The sequence below is a fragment of the Dicentrarchus labrax genome, unplaced genomic scaffold (assembly GCF_905237075.1).
Source record: "Dicentrarchus labrax unplaced genomic scaffold, dlabrax2021, whole genome shotgun sequence".
Taxonomy (NCBI): Eukaryota; Metazoa; Chordata; class Actinopteri; family Moronidae; genus Dicentrarchus; species Dicentrarchus labrax.
In genome coordinates, this window is record NW_026136715.1 from 16,177,081 (window position 1) to 16,197,866 (window position 20,786).

At 41.7% G+C, this 20,786-nt stretch overlaps 1 protein-coding gene across 6 annotated transcripts in view; it reads right to left on the reverse strand.

Annotated features, from left to right (window-relative positions):
- scn8aa (sodium channel, voltage gated, type VIII, alpha subunit a) overlaps positions 1 to 20,786 on the reverse strand; it is a 44,838-nt gene that overhangs the window by 5,535 nt on the left and 18,517 nt on the right. For 4 of the 6 annotated variants that reach the window (XM_051424515.1, XM_051424514.1, XM_051424516.1 and 1 more), the window contains 17 exons: positions 20,219 to 20,425; positions 19,846 to 20,127; positions 18,387 to 18,701; positions 16,699 to 16,834; positions 16,224 to 16,462; positions 14,727 to 14,900; positions 14,131 to 14,487; positions 13,517 to 13,990; positions 12,600 to 12,717; positions 11,846 to 12,000; positions 11,120 to 11,293; positions 6,585 to 6,707; positions 1,476 to 1,760; positions 1,036 to 1,089; positions 578 to 715; positions 377 to 481; positions 3 to 273 (listed from right to left, as the gene is read on the reverse strand). In XM_051424515.1, the coding sequence (XP_051280475.1) occupies positions 3 to 273; positions 377 to 481; positions 578 to 715; positions 1,036 to 1,089; positions 1,476 to 1,760; positions 6,585 to 6,707; positions 11,120 to 11,293; positions 11,846 to 12,000; positions 12,600 to 12,717; positions 13,517 to 13,990; positions 14,131 to 14,487; positions 14,727 to 14,900; positions 16,224 to 16,462; positions 16,699 to 16,834; positions 18,387 to 18,701; positions 19,846 to 20,127; positions 20,219 to 20,425 (3,607 nt within the window). The remainder of the gene's footprint in view (positions 1 to 2; positions 274 to 376; positions 482 to 577; positions 716 to 1,035; positions 1,090 to 1,475; positions 1,761 to 6,584; positions 6,708 to 11,119; positions 11,294 to 11,845; positions 12,001 to 12,599; positions 12,718 to 13,516; positions 13,991 to 14,130; positions 14,488 to 14,726; positions 14,901 to 16,223; positions 16,463 to 16,698; positions 16,835 to 18,386; positions 18,702 to 19,845; positions 20,128 to 20,218; positions 20,426 to 20,786) is intronic. The other 2 variants (XM_051424520.1, XM_051424518.1) reach the window with 1 other exon arrangement.

Consider the following 20,786-nt stretch of genomic DNA (forward strand, 5'->3'; position numbering starts at 1 on the left):
ACCGACAATAGACAGGATGACCACCACCACGTCAAAAATATTCCAGCCATTGGTGAAGTAATAGTGGCGAAGGGCAAAGAGCTTCAGCAAGAACTCTGTGGTGAAGACTACAATAAAGATGAAGTTGACCCAGTAGAGGACAAGCTCCGTTTCATCTGACTGATCGTCCGTTTCAACCATCATGGTGACCATGTTGAGGCAAATGAGTATCATGATGGAGATGTCAAAGACTTGCTGCGTCACAAAATCAAACACCATGCCCTGGATCTTGTTCTACGAGGAGAGAGGACACAGAGAGGGATGAAGTTTAGATTTACTGGCATTTCTGACACGCATCTGAACGCTTCAAAGGGAATAAACCTGATAAAATACATACTTGTGGCCGAGGAATAGGTTTTTGTGGCTTTTTGGACCCCAGTTTTTTCATGGCATTGTAGTATTTTTTCTGTTCCTCTGTCATGAAGATATCCTGACCTCCAAAGTAAAGGGATAAACAAAGAATTTGTTATAATCATATTCTGACTAAATGGAAACCGCTAAAGCAAAACATTGGATAAGAAGAAAGAACATGTCTTATCTTTTTCTTCTGCTGGTTGAAGTTGTCAATGATCACACCAATGAAGAGGTTGAGGGTGAAGAAGGAGCCAAATATGATGAAAACGACAAAGTAGATGTACATGTAGATGTTGACTTCATAGGCGGGCTGGTCTTCCACCTTGGAGGGAGGCACAATGTTGAAGGTTGTTTTTTATTGACACACCTTACTTAGAAAATCTGCCAGCCAGCATCTATAATTAACAGCTGTCTGTTTAATCTGTACAAAAGCCAAAGGTCCTGGTCAAGAAATAGTCTTTTCTACAGCCCAGTCTTTATGCTAGTTAAGTTAGCTGGCTGCTGGTAGTAGATTCATACTTACAATCTTCTCATCAGTTCCTAAAATGTCAAACTTTTTCTTTAAGGCCCGCTTGTTCACAGTCTGGCATACAGTGAGATAAATGAGTATTACAATATATATTGAAGAAGCAATGAATATACCTCTCTGGAATCCACAGCTGCGTACATAATGTCCATCCAGCCTTTGAATGTGGCCTTTCAGAAGAGAGACATGATTAAATGCATTTGTAGAAGCCAAAACCAAATAATATACAAAGAACAATCTAAATTGAAAACAAAGAAACTGAAACTCAGACCGAAACTGATGCATGTCCTGTGGTACAGCTTGTTCATGGAAAGAAACAAGTAGATGTAGAAAAGACACAGAGAAACACACAATATACACAATGAATGTGAACAATAGACGGCCTCAGAGTACTGTGAAAGCAAATGGAATTTGAGGCAACAACAGACCTTTAGACACACAGAAAGAAAAAAAAACAACAACAGGAAAGTGCATAAGAAAATGAGAAAAGAAACCACGTTAGCATGAACCAAGAAATGGAGTCAGAAAGAGAGGAGAACAGGAGCGACACTCTCACCACTTGTAGCAGGGCCAGGTAGCCGGCGCCCACATTGTCAAAGTTGATCTTGACGTTCTTCCACCTGACCTCGGTAAAGTTTTGTTTCATGAGGGCCTCACACTGGGTCTTGTTGTTGACCACGTCGACATCAAAGTATTCCTCTGACGTCTGATTGAAACAGTAGTAGTACTTGCCCGCAAACAAGTTGACCCCCATGATACTGAAAATCAGCCAAAAGATGAGGCAAACCAGCAACACATTCATAATGGAAGGGATGGCACCCACCAAGGCGTTGACTACCACCTAGACCAGACCAGGGAAGACAGGATATGACAGTGAGTGAGAACCAGGAAACAAACACAGCTCCTTCAACCCCTCCAACGAGACACTACATACTGTTATGGCATTACACTAACTACTTAAAAAAGATATTTAACTCTATGTTACAGGTGGCGTTAGGAGTAGCAGTTAAATACTATTGATTCAATGTAGCTTTAAGTAAGCACTGCGCACCACTGTGATGTACATACTAAAGTGTGGGGAATTAATGGGAAGGAGATCTGTATCATTCCCGTTCTAATTAGAGCAGCACTGATGTGACTCCGAGATGCTCTTTGATCTGTTGAACATGCAGCTAGAACTGCTTCAGGGATACTCACACACACACACACAGGCAAATACCAATATGAAAAATCTATAAGAATCAAATGTTTATGATGTAAAATGTACACCATGTGTTACTAATAAAACTAATAATTTGGGCACATTTTGTGATTTCATTACAGCCACTTTGTACAACCCAGACTGTTTTAGGTCCTATATGGTAGAACAATATGTCATATTATTTTTGCACATGACATGAATGGCATTGACATGTTACATGTGGTGTGTGATACTAAACTAATAGTGTCATAGAAAACATCAATGCAGTTGCTATATATCATAAGAAAAAAAAACACTGTGAGTTAATATCCTGTAGCAGTTTGATACTAGTATTGTTTTTCTTAAAGTTACACACACACACACACACACACACACACACACACACACACACACACAAACACACAAACACACACACATACATTAAATACACACACTCAGACACAAACAGACTCAGCCATATGCGCACACACTGCTTCCCAGAGCGTTATCTCTCCAAAGACTCAGAAAACGATCAAATGCTCCTGTTATTATTACACATTTATATATATTTATTAAATAAATATAAATCCAAAATAATAATATAAACATGAAATAATAATAATAGGAGCATCTGACAGTGTTGTGAGACATACGTGTCGTTTCTACATTTTTACTTTATAAAGCTTACAATGTCAGTGAAAAATAAATAACAAGTGTTTGCCATACCACTATGAAGTGTCCACTTTTGCCACCCCAACCTTAGACAGTCAATATTCTTAATCTTACTTATCTTCTTAATCTTTCCCAAAACTAAATCAAACAATATAACACAACAGCAGTAAAAAATAATCAGTTAAAGTATAATAATTCCCACCACCACCCCCAAAATCTAGCCCTGTCTAGCACTCCAATCTGATTTGCTGTAGATTTATCATAGCCAGTAATAAGCTCAGCACATATTGAACCGCTCACTACCAATGTTAGGCAGGCCGACCAGCAGCTCTCAGGCAGACAGCTGAGCATGCATGTCTTTGGCAGACTCGTTTTGTGGAGCCATATTCCCTCCTCATTACAAACAGACAGGGAGGAGCTCTAGAGCAGGATTCTCTCAGTGTGTACACGACCTTCACAGGCTGACTCGTGTTGATCATGGAACCATAAATTTCACATGTGGTTGTACAGAGGGCACACCATTAAAATATTGAGTCAAATGTAAAATGCTAGAGGAAAGTGGCTTCAGGGTGATGTTTCTCAAATATAATTATAGGCTTTAAAACTACACAAATCATAGTTTTTAAGTCCCCCACAGTGTTGTCATTGCACTCGCTGAGAGAATGACTCTTTGCTCAATCTGAGGTACAATTGAACCGCTTTCAAAAATTCAGTGTTTAAAAAAAAAAGAATTAGGCCATGCTGTGTGGAAAGCATTCTCAGAAAGAGGGAAAATGGCTTTCAAAAATGCATAATGTGCATCGGCAGTTATAGTACATGCGTGTTACATGGCATTGTGCAATCTCAAGAACTGCTCAAATCAATAAATAAATAAATAGAGAAATGTGTGGATAGAGAGATAGCCTGCTAAAGAGATAATGGTTGAAGCGTTGCTTGCTTGTGCATCTGACGAGCCATTCTGATAATTACATCTACAGCACAGTATTAATGAGCTGAGAGACAAACATTGGTATGTGTTGGCCTGCTGATAGTGAAGACAGGCTATTCAAGTGATTGGGGTTCAGAGGTTATATCCAAAGGCCCCATGATGATCAATACCTTTATAGCTGGCAAAGATAAAACTACCAAAATTATTGTCATTTCAAAATCTTTGGTGTAACTTAAACGTCAGCAGGTTCGTCAGGAAAAAGGGTGAAAGACAAGGATTGACTGAAACTGGGGTAAAGATGTCGTCATTCCTGTACAATGCATTGCTCAAAAAAGTAGGACTGAGATTACAAAGCAGCATTAAGAGAAAGAGAGAGCAAAGTACATAGTCATAGCGGCCCATAATCATTGCATGTTAAGCAGTGCAATGTGTCCAATTGAAGCTGCACTGCTTGCTCGGCGCTGTTGATTAGCGTTGGCCTCCGTGATGCATCGCGCACTCAACCAGCGGGGATATAAAAGTTCTCATCATTCTAACTCTCCAGAATCTCTTTCATACGGTGTCATCTCTCCATTCATGTACTTCCCTATTCATTTATTGATTGCTTTGACCTCAAATTTTCTGTTTTTAGTTCAAACAAAATGGTAACTCAATTGATGAACATAAACATTATTGTAAAAAAATTGATACAGCAGGATCAAATTCCTCTGTTTGTTTCCCTTTGCATTACTGGGCCACCCTCACCTCTCTTACCACATACACCCGGTGAATTAGGTCATTCATAGGGGCGTTGGTATTGGAATTAATACACTGTATTAAATGCAAATGTGCCATGATTTCCAACCCCAAAAATGACATAATCTTATTGACAGATCTATTTCCCATCCCAGAATTAACTATTAAACTTAATTTCAGTGAAACATTCATCAACAACATCCATAAAGCCTATCCAGGGCCTAAAAGCATTGATGTCTGCTCATGTGCAACGGCATCACATTTTAGTCGCTGGATATCTAGTATGAATGAGACTTCACAGTTATTTTACAATCAATCCACCCACTACATAATTGCACAGGCCTTCTTCTCCTGCTGGTCTGTCATTTTTGGGACGTGCTAAAGAGGGGCGACACATTGTCTGTCTAGGGTTGAGAGTGTTGTCCGAACGCTGTAGTGCTAGTCAACCTATGGGCCACCACCCACCCAGACCCAGAACTCAAAGTCAGAGTTTATCTGGGCCCGTTGTTGCCTCCCAGTTTCACTTCCTGTGGGAGTGGAAGGCAACAGGAAGCCAGGGCCTGCTGTATGCGCTACAGTATGTGGTGCCATGACATGACAGCAGTAATGCCTTGTGTGAAATGGCAGCCTAGCATATTTGCTAAGCTTCTGCCTGCACTCCTAAAGGAAAGCACTAAAAATGATTTAAAGTATTTAATACAGGCAGTGTTTAGAAAAAAATTACAGTAATAACCTGCCGCCAGAATGGACTGTTAGCAGATTAATCGGTGAGATATTACGACCCAAAGTGCTGACACTGGCAGAAGCTTAACAAATATTTTCCTCCCAAAGCCACAACACTGTGAGTGTGTGGTTTCTGTCTCAGTCCCTGATGCAGAAAGATCCTGGACAAGCAGGAGAGAGTGTGGTGACCCTCCAGCGGTCCGGCCCAGCCGAACCGGGGCGAGGTGGAGTGAGTAGTGGAGGGATAAGGGGGTTGTGGAAGAAGAGGGGGAAAGGGGGGGAAGGGTGGGGTGAGTGCTGCACAGTGCTGCACATGTGGGGCTGAGGAGGAAGTGGTGGGGAGGGGCTGAGGTGAAGAGGAGAAGCTCAAACTAGAAGACGAGGCAACCAGTCCAAGAGTAGGAAAAGAGATCAAGAGAATTAGAGAGAAAGAAAGAGAAAGAGACAGAAGGGACTACGGGTGACAACAACCAGGTGCAACCTATCGCTACCACCAGTGACAGAGACGACCAATTAGATGTGCATGTTTTTAGCAAGAGACAGCTAAAGCAACCAGAGGTACTGTCTGATTTCTGCTCTGTAAGCCACTGAATTGTCTATTACAAATGGGACAGATTCCTCTGAGTGGTTGTTTGGCAGCCGCCCCACATGCAAAGTTTTGATGTGACTGGTTGGGCAGAGGGTTTTTTTGTGTCCTGCAGCTCCCTGGTTCCTACTGGTTGTTTTCGATGCCAGATGCATTGAGGGATGGTGTGAGCTGGGGGAGGGGGAGGAGGAGGAGGAGGAGGAGGAGGGGAAGGTTATGGGAGCGGGGTGGGGGAGGGGGGGACATGTGGAGGGGAGGGGGGTTCTCAATTAAAAGCAGTGGTTGAGAATCAGGCCAAATGAAGAGCTAATTGTTGATTTGAATGCTCTATGAGATGGCATGTAAGTTTGGTTAGCTTTGACCAATTTCACATTCACTTTGGCCAATCAAGAAGAAACAAAGTAAGATGAAGTAATCAGAATTTCTAATTTGTCACTTATGTGATGAGGCAGCTTTGTGAAAAAATATTTCTGTTGCTCTTTGGGTAATTTAAATTATGAAAACAAATCAATTTGTGTGTAGCTTTTTTTGTTTGTTTGTTTGTTTGTTTGTTAAAGAAATTCAATTGAAATGCATTTTGTTCTGCTGGCAATACAACTTTACTGTTACTTTACTCTGTCTCCCAGCTGCATCATGACTTGTTCTTTCGCTCTAACAAAGGCATGGTACAGGATTGCGCATGGAAAGGTGACTTTTTGGCTTTCATTTCCTGGTTTTAAAAACAATCCCCCAAAATTTTGGAGTTTTTTGTCCTCTTAGTTTGTTTTTAGATCAGTTCTAGCATGCTTTAAACTGTTGAATGGGCATGCGGAAGGATCAGCTGCTTAGCTTTGGATCTTACCCTCATCCCTTCAAAACGTGACAAGGCTCTGAGGGGTCTCAAGGCCCTTAGTGTCCTGAGTGATTTAATGGGCCCTAGATCGGAGTAGCCCAGCGCATTAGCTACAAGGCTGACTATAGACACCTACACAAAAACAGAGAAGCAAAAGAGGTTCCAAACTGTTAGAAGTGAGAATATTCACTAGGGAAGAGAGACGGCCCTGGCATAGGCGGAGAGTTGCTTGACATACACACATAAATCTATGCATGTATATGCATGTATAATATTGCATTTATACATGTATATACACTGAGAGAGAAGGTCAATGTTTAGTATAGTTTTATGTGCGTAGTATTTTTAGTAGCAGTAGGCCATAGGGATTGTTTGTCTGTTATTTTGGGGCAGTTGACGAGATGTGAAAAGTCCTTTGTACCTGCAAAGAAATTTGTGGTTGAGAGAGAAAGAGAGGAGATAGAGACATAAGACTCATATAGAGGGTAAATTAGGCAGAAAAGAGTGCTACATGATTTAGTAGTAAAGATACAAGCGAAGGGACTGGGCAGAGCAGAGGAAGAGGAGTTGGGGAGGGAGGGAAGGAGAGAGGTTACCCTGTAGAAGCTGATAAAAACCCAACAGACTTGAGAGCCTTACCCTTGCCCCTCTAACATTGTCTCTCCATGTCGCTCTTGGGCTGAGGCATAAAATCCCATATAATTAAGACAGACAAACTAACGGAACCTAAGAGAAAGAATACAAGTAAACATGTACAAGTGTGTCATTTTGACATTTTCTTTCTCAACATAAAATCAAATTGTCACACAGCATTTAGAGTCAAATAGGAGAGCCACAGTCACATGAACCACACACAAGAAACAGGGATGGAGGTTAAGGGCAGACTGGATATAATTATTAGCACTGGATGGCACTGAAAGGACAAAAATACACAGTACAGTCGAGTTACACACAGTTAACAACGGATAACAGTAACAGCACACAACCTCAAAGAAACTGGTGCAGCCCCTCTCCACGTCCGGCAGCAGCCACCAAGGCATTGCTGCAGCCAAAGAACGCTTCGTAGTGTGTTATCATTGGTTAGAAACACTTAATGAATCCTTAAATTATGTCATTATTTCACAAAACTGTATATACAACCATTCACAGCAGCATCATGAATGTACAGAATTCTAATAAATCACTGTAAATGTAGGCAAAGTGGGTTTAGTTATGATTTGGTAATTGTGAATCTCTCATAGCTCTGGGCCATATAACTGAACACAGTGTTGCATCTTTAACAAATAAGGAAATGGACAATGGGGAGTGTGGTCAATAAGCTGACTTAGCCCTGATGAAGTCACTTCAAATGTGCTAAGACGGCCATTACAGGCTGTCGGCTGCACAGAGAAGCTTTGTAAAGAAGGATTCTTTGGCTGAATGCAGATTATTCTAGATGCAAAATGCAGGAGTGGGCAGCTGTAGTAGAATTAGGCTCAAAGTCTTGTGAATTCAGCCAAATAGAAAAAAAAAGTTTTATGTTTTCCAAACTGCAATTTCCCCCCTGTCTGGATGCTGGAAGGACTGAAACAGGAGGAGTACCAGTTCCTTACAAATAAGGAAAAATATCAACAGTGAACACATGTGAAAGCACCTCCAACCAGCCACCGACACCAACTGGTCAAACTCACCGCAAGAAGTACACAACATCCAAAGCTTACCAAAGTCACGGAGGGAGGTTTTTAACAGGCAAAATCTTCATTTTGACTGATCACATTGTTAACATAGGTTACAAAAGACCAACTTTTCAACCATTTAAGGCTGGAATGTATCCAAACTATGGAAAGAACAGCAGAAAAGGTGGCAGCATGGATTCAGACTTCACAGTCCGTGTGAATGTTGGACCATGTTCAAACATCAGGCCCAGGATGTCTTAGACAGGGACTTTATATAGATTCTGTACTTACTCTTTGGCATAAAGCTCCTATTTAAATCAATAACCCTTCCTCTTGAATAAGTTAACAGCTGTTCTGGTGGGGAGACAGTAAAATAAAGATTTTGCCTTGATCTACACTACAGTGTTTGGGGTAATTGTCACCTTCAGCCTGACCCCTTGGAGAGCCCCCATTTGGGGTGCCTGGCCTCTGGCCCCCTGCTGGGCCAGCTGTGTGGTAGAGACCTCAGCGCCTCAACGTCCTTCTCACAGAGCTCTGCAAGGCAAGGCCAATGACATCTGGGGCTGTGATCCCATGATGACGACAGCACAAACCAAACAGAAATAAAACAAACTAAAAACAAAGGGAAAAACACAACAAAACAATGATAATAATCTGAGTGAAAAAGAAAAATGAATGGAGTATGACACACCATCCTCACGCTCACACACCTCAATATCACTATTAAAGAATTATCTGTTATTTTGTCATTTTAAACAGCTAATATAGATAAATATGAAGTCTTAGTCTTACATTGTGGATTCTTATTCCCACAATGTAATCAAAATATTAAAAATATATTTCTTTGTTTTGCAAATATCTGGTTTGTTTATTCCTTAACTGATTTAACAAAACACGTCTAACTTTACATTTCTCAGCCAATACATAATAAAATACAAAAGCATTCTTATAATGAAAATCAAGAAGACACAAATCAAATGGGTAACAGAAAGATGCAGTAACACAAGGGAAATGAGGAGGAACACACTCAAACAAAGAGTCAGGCACATTCACACTAAGAGAGAAATACAGGCCGGTCTAATGATGGTGCCCCCCCTTTCTGAGTCCATGGCAATGGTTTCACCCCACAACACAGGACAGCAGAGGCACAGTCAGGCCAACGACACAACCCAGACTCATCAAGCACAAGTCTTTTTTTTTTGGAGGGGGAGCGCTAGTGAAGACCAAACTTACCGCCGGCCGCCTGTCACCCACCATCATTACATCTCAGCACAATATCACCACATTCCTGAGGTTACACTTTTAAGAGGGAATGAAAGGGAGGACGGGGAAAGAGGGGAGGAGGGATGTCACTGTTTGTAACATGTTCACAACTTGGGAAACGCCGCTTGACAACACACCTACAGGGAGGGAGTCTACAATGGCAATAGCCAGAATCTGTACAGTGTAGCGTGATTATAATAGCTACAAGCTCTGTGTGTCCTGTGTGTGCAAACCTTGATTTAAAAACAGCATACTGAATGTACTTATGCGTAATTTTAACCAATAAAAACTCTAAAATGAATAAATATAGAATGTAAGATTTAAAAAAAATAAGTGTACAATATCTATGGTATGTTATAAATGTTTGCTGTGTGGGTTCTGGGATACAGGAGTTTATAGTGAATCAACATGGCAACCTCTGGCCATTGATAAGAGTCCATTCACAGGTATTGGCTGAGGTGTTGGACACTGCGGAGAGGTGGTTAGTTCAAGGAGAAAGTTAGAAGTCAGGGAAATTCCTATTCTATCCAGTTTTGCCATTCAGTGCAGATTACCCCTTTATTCAGCATTTATGTGAAATTTAAATGCTTCATGCTTCTAGACATTAAAATTATCCCCAAATTTGAATTTTAATGTAATCTTAAATCATCTTAAAAGTAGACAAAATAAGATGTGGTCATATTTGCAACTTCCAAGAAATAGATTAAAGAATTTCCCGGTTCTGGTCTTTCAATCTTGACTGACACAAGGAGCAGAGAAGTACACAGAGAGAGAGGACAAAGGCACATATCAAACATCTTACAGGTCAGAGACACAGGCAAAGACAGCTTTACAGAGACACATCTTTGACACGTCCCATTGCTCTGAGCATGACTTGAATATGGTTGTAATCAGTGAGCGTGGTTATTAATTGGCTAATTCCAATTTGTGCTTAAATAGCTGCATGTTCAAATTTGAATCATTTGTTCTCGTTCTGTCTCAAAACACAATTGGCAGATAACAGATAAAACAGTTTCTTGCTTATGGCACACCAGGAAAAGTGTTTTAATTCACAAGCAGGTAATTGTTGTACATATTCAAGCATCTCAGAGTCATAAACCAAGTAAAGAATAAGGATTGCTGCTTGATGGATTAGTAAAAGGTGACTCAGGCATGTGTGCACTTGAAATGGACAGACTGCAATACAGTCTTGTAAAACACTGTCCTTATAGCGTGAGTAAATAAAATACAGAGGCTTCTTCATTGTAAACAACATGCCCTTTCACCTAATGCATGCCATGAAGCAGATACTCAAGTAATAACCTGACCTTTCAAACCTAACCACACCCGACAACAACAATAGGGGCAACACTTAAATATAAAAACCTCATATATTGTATCTATATAGTATATTAAATGCATATGATGTGGTCCATAATAATCTAATAAAGTAAAAGACAACTTATTACTTTACAACTATGAAAGAAAATTTTGAAATTAGCATTAGCTCTGCTGTTTCACAGACTGTAAACATCTTTCTACCAGTGCGTTGCTGTTGGACCAGGGTGTGGTTGAGGACAATTAGCTGCTCTTTTGCTCTAGTCACGTGACAGTATGCGCGATAAAAGAAACAAGAGCTGGACTTACATCCACAATGAAGAAGTCAAGCCAACACCAGGCATTGGTGAAATACTTGACAAAACCGTAGGCGACCCATTTAAGCAACATCTCCAGGATGAAGATGTAGGTGAAAACCCTGTCGGCATACTCCAAGATGATCCGAACGGTCTTCCTCTGCTCGATGTATACGTCCTCAAAGGCCTGTGGAGAAACAGGACACATACATCAACCACAGCAAAGACAGCAAGGGGAAATATTGCACCTCATAATTTATGATTTCACTAATGGAACTGTATACAGCATTACAGCTGGCTCATTGCAGACCACTAACAGTGATTTACTAGATTTAAAAAAAATCTGTTCACTCCACGGCCGTTGTAGATTTGCAGCAGTCTTTGCTCTTATTTTAGTAGTATTTGACATGCCTGAGAACAAGGCCTCACTCAATCCCCAGAAATAGATCCCCTGTTTGATAAATGGTACAGTCCATTAATCTCAGGCACCCCTGGCCCCTCCCCCAACCCAGCAGCTCTCAGACTGAGCAACCAAACCAATCAACTTGTTTTACCTCCTCGCTGCCATACTGTAGACACACACTGGTCCCTGTGAAGTATCTTTATATTTAATGAGCCGTCCTTAGTTTTCATGCAGTTTGGATTTCCTCCAGTTAGTAAAATGTGTGTTTAATCTAGAGATGAAAAAAAAGGTATTTTCTTTATGTAACTGTACTGTGTGTTTCACAAGCCTCCTTACCAGGGCACCGCTACTGAGGAGGATCATGAAGATGATGAGGGTCTCAAACCAGTTGTGCTCCACAATCAGGTAGCAGGTTTTTCTCAGGAACCACCAGCTCTTCCCCCAACCCATAGTGATATCAAGGTCACAGCACTTATACTTTGCCACACAAGCTGAGGACACACAGGAGGAGAGACAACATTTTTTATTGTTGGATAAAAGAAGACATTAATTGTAGATTACAGTCCAGTGTTTTGAATTTTGTTTAAATTTGAATTTAACTGAATATATGTTATTTTTAAACCAAAATAGATGCTTTTTTTGTACCACTGGATGCAGTGTGACATCAGAATAGCTAGATTAACAGAGCTCAAATCCTGGACATTTTTGGGATCAAGGAGTAACATCTCTCTAGTGCCACAGTACACCTTCAGTACGTCTATTCCAATTCATTTTAACCAGTCATCAGGCTTTAGAGAAGTTAAAAGGTTCATTTTTCCATATTTGAGACAGGATGTTACTGGATCTCATTGATAAACTGAAACTGAACTTTAAGGGTTACCAGTATTCTTGATTTGGATTATTGAATCATGGCATTATATATAAATAATTATATGTTAAGTTGTTATGTATCAGTATATTAGAGTCCCCATGGGTGAGTGATCCTTTATAATGTCCTTCCCCCCACCACCCTATCATTTCCACTCAGCCTAAAGGGGGTCTTGGAGCTATAGAGTGGAAGTAATGGCTGCAATGGGAGTAAGGGTCTCACCATCTGTCCAACAAGCCTCTGGTTCCATGTATTCCTCCACCGTCTCCACCACCACCACCTCCTCCACATCTGGCTTGATGTCAATAGTGCTGCCCTCTGATGAACTGGTGTCATCCAGCTGCAGAGACGCAAATGTATGAGTACATACACACACACACACACACACACACACACACACACACACACACACACACACACACACACACAGACAAATAAACATGCACGCATGAATGTACATAGGCACAGATGCAGAACAAAGCTTCAGTGATTCAGAAACATTTGTGTTTGTATTGCTCAGCTAAGGAATTATTATGGAGAAAGCTGAGCTCATGAAGCCTTCTGTCAGGAAATGTAAATTTCAAGTTATTTACAAATTGTGTTGGCTCAGTCTTTAAAAACAGAAAAGACCTGAGTACTATTTGATCACAGAGCTTTTTTTCCATATTGAGATGGACATAATAACAATCCTGTATATCACATATAATCCACATGAACACTGGAATGGAAGATCAAATGACAGATCATATGCTCTGAAAGTCTTCTGAATGCATTTTCGTCATCCATTTCATCCACTTTAGATGACTCTATTGGATAAAGGAGTTATATTAGTCTCTGAACAGTGCAGAGTAGCCAGCCACACCCGTGATTCTACTATCCTGAGAGAGGAAATTGCACATAGAGCTGCTGAGGATTATAAACAACAAAAACAGCAGCACAGCAACACATGGAGCATGGAGCATTACAGTATTTACATTTTTATATTTGGTTATGTAATTAAGTAAAGAAATTATTTTGTAAATGCTTAGAAAATAATGGTTTTATTGTTATGTAAGCTGCAGATTCCACTCTCTGAATACGTGTGATAAAGAACTAGATAATATATATATATATATATATATATATACACTCTCACTAACCTCTTTGCTGTTCTCATTGTCCGACTCGCTGCTGAAGTCCTCCGTGTTGAGGTTCTCGAAGTCAGACTCTCCCACTGCTATGGGCACGCAGACGGTCAGGTTCGGGTTGTGGATGAACGACATGTGGTCCTCATCGATCATATACTTGCCCACGCTGCTGCCAATACCGCTGGTGGTGCCGTTACCATTCTTGGCATAGTCCAGGTCACGGTTAATGTCCACCCCAGTGTGGTTGGCAATGCAATTCAGCTTCTTGTCATACATATCGTCCAAAGGCTTCTGCTCGTCCTCCATCGGTGGTTTCTTCAGCAGACTGGCCATCAGTATCCTTACCTTCTTTTTTGTCCATGCAATGCCTATCTTGATGCGCATGACAGAAATCTGCAGGTTGTTGGGCTCGCCGTCGTCATCTGTCGCAGCCAAGTTGTCAGCGCTGAATGAGCTCAGCAGCAAGGCGAGGAACAGGTTCAACACCTTTTGGACACATATTTAGAAATCAGTAACTGGATGTCAAGTGCTAATTCTTCACTCTCTGACTACATTGTAATAGTTTAAAGTTAGCTGAGAGAGCCAACAGTCGTTTCTCTGAATACACACCCAGTCTAGACACTCACCACCAGGTTACCGATGACCATGACCATCATGAAGACGATAAGGCACATGCCCTGGCCTGCCACCTCCATGCAGTCCCACATGGTCTCGATCCACTCACCGCACAGCACCCGGAAGACAATCAGGAAGGAGTGGAAGAAGTCATTCATGTGCCAGCGAGGCAGCTCGCAGTCAGCAGCGATTTTACACACACAGTCTTTGTAGCTCTTGCCAAACAGCTGCATGCCCACCACAGCAAAGATGAAAACGATGATGGCCAGCACAAGAGTCAGATTCCCCAAGGCTCCCACCGAGTTACCAATGATCTTGATCAGCATGTTGAGGGTGGGCCATGACTTGGCCAGCTTAAACACTCTCAGCTGAAGTGGGGTGGGTGGAGAGAGTAGGAGGGATATGGTTTAGTCATAACATTTTAGCTTTACTAACTTGCTGCTTCACTTTGGTTAAGTGATAACAGCATAAACATACAGATATTATGTTTGCAAACATACAGTGAATATAGTCAACCTCAAGCTGCAAAATGAGAATATTGTGACGCTAACTCCACATGCTATCGCTACTGTTTTTTTGTTAGAGAAGAGCTAAAATGAGCATTTACCAAACGGAATGAACGCAAGACAGACAGGCCCTCAACGTCAGCCAGAGCCAGCTCCACTAAACTCAGCGTCACAATGAAACCGTCGAAACAGTTCCAGGCCTCTTGGAAGTAGTAGTAAGGATCCATAGCCACCAGTTTGAACAGCATCTCCCCTGCAAAGATCCCCGTGAACACCTGGCAGGTAGGAAAGAGAACAGATTTGAACAAATGGATTTGATTCAACACCATGTTTCACAGAACAAATGAGAATGTGAAGCATGATGACATTTATTTTTATTATTTATTTACTTTCTTTTCTGATCCATCATCTGACTGGTGCAATAAAGTATATATTATGTTTAATCACAAAAAAAAATTCCATCACATTATATTACCCCTGTGATAACTGCATATTAATGAATCACCAGTGTTATATATCCAATTATTTAAAGAGGCAGTACATCTAGTCAATTGTGTGTGTGTGTGTGTGTGTGTGTGTGTGTGTGTGTGTGTGTGTGTCTGGGTGGGTGGGTGGGTGGGTGGGTGTGTGTGTGCCAGCTGTTCTGTAGTCAGTGAGGATGAAATGGCACTTCTGTGGCCTCTTAACAGCTCTAATAAATTACTGAGGGTTATCCTCAATCATAAAGCCAATATAATGAATAAATGCACAATGTAAGTACATGAAAGGTTGTGTGTATGTGTGTGTGTGTGTGTGTGTGTGTGTGTGTGTGTGTGTGTGTGTGTGTGTGTGTGTGTGTGTTTAAGATGATGACTCATATTTAATCATGGTGACCAAGGAATATCCACCTGTACCACCCATTGGCCTTTTCTGGTAAATTATTCTGGAGTGGAAGTGGTAAATAACACATCTCTGTGCTGCTTCAATTGTAATTTATAGGTGTCCACATTTATGCAAACAAACACACACACACACACACACACACACACACACACACACACACACACACACATACAGTGAGTGAGTTCATCATTGCAATAACTAGACTTGTTTGTTTTGAGACACTGACACAACTTATGTTTACAATTGTGATACTAAAAGTAAAACAACACATTTTCTCAAAAATACTAATAGTGGAAATGGTCAGGTTGAGTTATCCAAGCCGTGATTCAGGCACCATTTTAGAGCAGCTCATCGATCAGGCTCCATGAAATATTAATGCAGGCCTCCCACCAGTCAGCCAACCAGCAGAGTGGCAGGCTGGTCCCACTGAAACAAACTGCAGCTCCACTTAACCAGAGGAGAGAAAGAGAGAAAGAAGAAGACAGGAAGCATGTGTGTGCGTGTATGTGAAGAGATGAGGAATGCATGGATACAAGGAAACAGCAGGGGGGGTGTTTGAGAATGTTTTTTTTTTTTCTTTCAACTCTGAATCAGCAATGAAAGGGCTGCCAATTACGATCCCCAAAATAACACCTCTCTATGAGCTGCAAAGAAGAAACAGAGGAGATTTTTAAGCAGTGAATCAGATAAAAATAAGATAAAAGATTGCCACTCACCAGATTGCCTACAGACAGCATGTCTTCAAAGTCGGGGGTCATGGGGTAGTGCTCCATGGCCATGAAGAGGGTGTTGAGGACGATACAGATGGTGATGGCTAAGTCCACGAAGGGATCCATGACAATCAGGTTCATAATCTCCTTGATCTTAATCCACATGGGGGAGCACTCCCAGATCAGGAATGTGTTAGAAAACTTATACCAGCATGGCGGACACTTGCGCTGAGACTCCTCCAGTTCTGAAGACATAGCGCGGATCACACATCAAAACCAAACATACTTGCGTGCTTGAGCATACCGCATGCAATGGTATTAAATGATAGACAAAATTGTATGCATTGTATGTATCTGGTACTGTTGGATATGCAAAGCAGATAAGCAGGAAATTCATGTCAAACTAATCAACCAATGAGAGCAGCCCTAGTTAAAGAATAATGAGAGAGCAGGTTAAATAGCTGGGTTAAAGTGGCAGTACCCTCCACTAGTGTGTTGGTAATGACGCTCATGACACTGTTGGCCCGCTCTTTCCGCCCAAAGGAGGTATTGAGCTGGTCCACAGACACCATCAGGGAGCCCGACAGCTTCTTCTTCACCTCAACCTCAGTAGTCGGCTGTCAGGAGGAGAGGAAGAATCAAGCACCCATGGAGAGGACATGAACACCATCCCACATCACCACCGGTGGCCGGCGGAGGGAAGTGCACAACAGCATTGGCAGGAAAAAGTAGTTGAGGATCAGAATTTTTGGGGTGAGGGCAGATCATGTTTCATTCTTTTCTATCTCAATGCTGGTTTCAAGGAAGATGTGTGTATGCTGTAAATGCATGCAGGTCTCAGCCAAAGTGGGAGCAGTGGTCTAGGGCTACTTGACCTAATTGTGTTCGAATGTAATTAGCTCATCCCGATTAAATAATAAATGGATTGTGAGATACTGTGCTTCTGCATGAATGCATTTTCAGTCCTGTCATGCAATAATGGAGGCTTTGCTGCCATTGCAATATAATCATTAGGTTATTTTACAAAATGTCTCCCAAATCTGGCCATTTTAAACTTTACTTTCAAATTGATGCTATTGTATCTTCCTACTTTGAAACCATACAACTTATATTGCAACCATCAAGTCAAGAGCATTGTAAAAAGATCATATGGAGGCAGGTAGTTCAGATCCATCCAGTTGTCATGCATGAGCATGCTCCAAGTCAAAGAGAAGGAGAGGAAATTACAGACACCATAGCCATTGTTCTACTTTTCTATGTCATGCTTGTTCTAATTTAGGGTTTAAATCTACCATGCTAACTACAATGAGACACAACTAATTCACTAATGTTGACCAGGGAGAGTTTGGAAAACAGAGAAAGGTAAAGACAGACAAGGACAGCAGCCCTCCTTTTTCTTAAATTATATTATTAAGGCCTGATAGGATGCTGTTTGTTACTTGTGTATCTGCTCTGGGATATTAACAGTGTATTAGGGAAGCAGATAAAAATGTCTGTGGCTCTATAGTGCTGGTCCCCTCTGTTTCCTCCGCCTCCTACTGTAGATCTACCCACACAGGCTAGCAGAGGACCTGGATGCCTGGAGGAGGAACACATCAACACACTGGAGCATGTTAACTCATCATTATATGCTGTTTGTTAACAAAAAAATGTGTTTTATTACTAGAGTGTGTTAAACAGGAACTTGACAACATCCCACACATGAAGTTGTGTATTAAATATTAATCAGGCTTTGATATATGTGCCAAAATCTTATGGGCCGAGTGGGGCAGAGGAATAATAGAATCATTTTTGTTTGATTAGTGCCTGTATGATGTGTAAGTATGGTGCATGTAGGAATAAATAATTTGATATGAACATTCAAAACATTGACATTCATCGTTCAAATCAAACAACAAAATTGCCTGGAAGTCACTGATAGACCCAGTTTACTAACTTAGGGTTGGCTATAGTATATTCACTATAAAACTCATTTATTTCTCCATCCTTTGCCTACTGTCGGAGGGCAGCATACACTGCAGGGGCTTGGGGAGGGGAGGCGCGAGCGCTTAGCCAAGAGATACATACGGACTTGCAAAGATGACAGAGTAGAGGATAGAGAGCAAGAAAGAAAAGGAACGGACGAGAGGGGGGCCATGCCTAGATAGGTCTACTCATTGACTTCCTTACACTGTCGTCAGTAGCTGCCTTATCTATTTTCACCTCAGGCAGAAGGCGTCCACCGGGCCCAGGGCCGATGAGCGACACCACGCCGTTGCAATCCACCGTGCTGTTCCTCTTCCCATGGAAGCCACTGTAGCTGTTCCGCCGATAAGGGCTAAACAGGGAGCCCCGTCGCTCCTCGCACTCCTCCACCGTGCTGTGCTCATCATCTGCAAATTCGTTCTCCGAGCCCACGTCCTTGCTGCGACCCTTGAAACTGAAGATGCTGCTCTTGCTGTTGTGACGGGACAGGAAAGGTGAGCCGGGTATACTGAGGAGGGACTGGAGGTAGAAGGAAAATGAGGAGAGGAGAGGAGACTTTTGTGTGACTGATGTAGCCAAGGTGTTTCTGAATTACAATTGATTGCACCATCATTTTTATACTGTTTGTCATGAGTTCCAGAGGTCACGATGAAAGGCAACATCTGCGGGGTGTGAGAAAATGAAATGCAACCAGGACGCTATTCCCTGAGGACGCATGTTCTGCTGCAGCAATCATGTGACTTAATAAACAAGAGGGAAATACATAATTAGGTCAGTGATATCCTTCACTGTCAAGGTCACACTCGCACACACAGGACAGAGATACAGGCAGCTGAGACAACATGGAGAGGCACATGAGTCATGACAACATCAATCTGCTGCCAGTATTGATCCAAGTATTATTATAGTTGCACACAGTATGAAAGCACAACTGAAATCAAATTTTTTTGACACACAAATATCTGGCTGTGCAGATGTTGAATGTAAAGTAAAAAAAAACACTGCGAGTGAGAGTGAGTGGTGCCCAAGTGCGGCCTAAACAAAGCTGCAAGATTGCTCCCTTTGAAACATTCATGTAATCGCTGTAAATAATTCAGACCTGGACATGTGTTTCTATACCTCTGGCCACTATATGTTCCTATGAGCGCGTGCAGCAACACACTGCACAGTGGTAGCACTCTGGATCTTAAATATTCCTCACCTGAAAGTCAAAGAGATTCCTGCAGCCACATTATTCACTGACATCTAAATTCTATTCAGAGAAGTAAAAAAGCATTTGAATTCTGTGCTCTGATGTTATGGCCTTGTTTGGCATATAGTTGTTTTTGACACTAATAATTATCAGTGAGCCTCAAGAAGGTCAAATATAAAAAAACAATATTTTCCATAGAGGTGTCTAGAAATAATATATGATGATGTATTATATTTATTATTATATATTAATAATAAAATAATAATAATATAGTTTCACTTTTATATGCTGAGGGGTTGTCTGGGAGATTTCTGCGACCAACCAAGTACAATGGAGGTAAATTTGAATTTAATGTACAGTGAAAAAAACTCAAAACTCAAAAGCAACAGTACTGTTTCCATTGACAATGTTCCAGGTGACTCAGGAAAAAAATGGAATTAAGCGGAAAATTATTATCCTTGTTTTCCTCACCTGGTTCATAATGGAAGACTTTCGACCCAGGCGATTATCAGGGAAACGGAAACGGCTCCTTTTGCTGCCGTCGTCCGACTCTGACTTGACAAACTTCTCACTGTCACCTTTCTCCTTCTCCTGCTCTTTTTGCCGCCACTTCTTCTTACGATTGCGCCGCTCTTTGGCGCTCTTGGAGCTGAGCTTTGACATCTCAGAGGAACTGCATGACAGACGCCCTCCTCCGTCGTCCTCCACCGCGTCCTCTGACACTGTGCCTGCAGAGGTTGCCATAGCAGCAGCCTGCAAGGGGAAAAAAACAACACATCAAGTCAGAACTGTGACATAACATGATTCAGGAATAATTATGTGCCCCATCCTGCAGAAGGCTGACCTGGGCATCTTCCTGCTGTTTCTTGAGCTGGTCCAACATGGCCTTGAATTCCTCCTCCTTCTGCAGGGCCTCTTCCATGGTGGCCTGATTCTGCTCCTCGTAGGCCATGGCCACCACAGCCAAGATCAGATTCACCAAGTAGAACGAACCCACAAAGATCACCAACACAAAGAAGATCATGTAGGTTTTCCCTGCAGCCCTCAGCGTCTGTTGGGAGGCAACAGAGGTAGGAGGAGAGGGGATGGACGGAGGGAAAAAGAGAGAGTCTCATGACATCTGATACATACACCCCGAGTCAAAGCTCGGCGTCAACTTCACTGCTCATGTCTCATAATGACTCATCAGAAATAAACAGAAAAAAGAGAGTGGGCAGAATAGCCTGATTGGGCGTTTCAGGGTGCAAAAATCAACTCACTATAAATGTCCATGGCTTCCTCTGGACAGCAGATTCAAAGAAGCAACTCAAGCACACCTACATTCAAATGTATGTTTCTGGTATGAGTACTGATATGCTGAAGTTAACCATCATCTCATACAATGATGAATTGATATAGAAACAACAATCTTA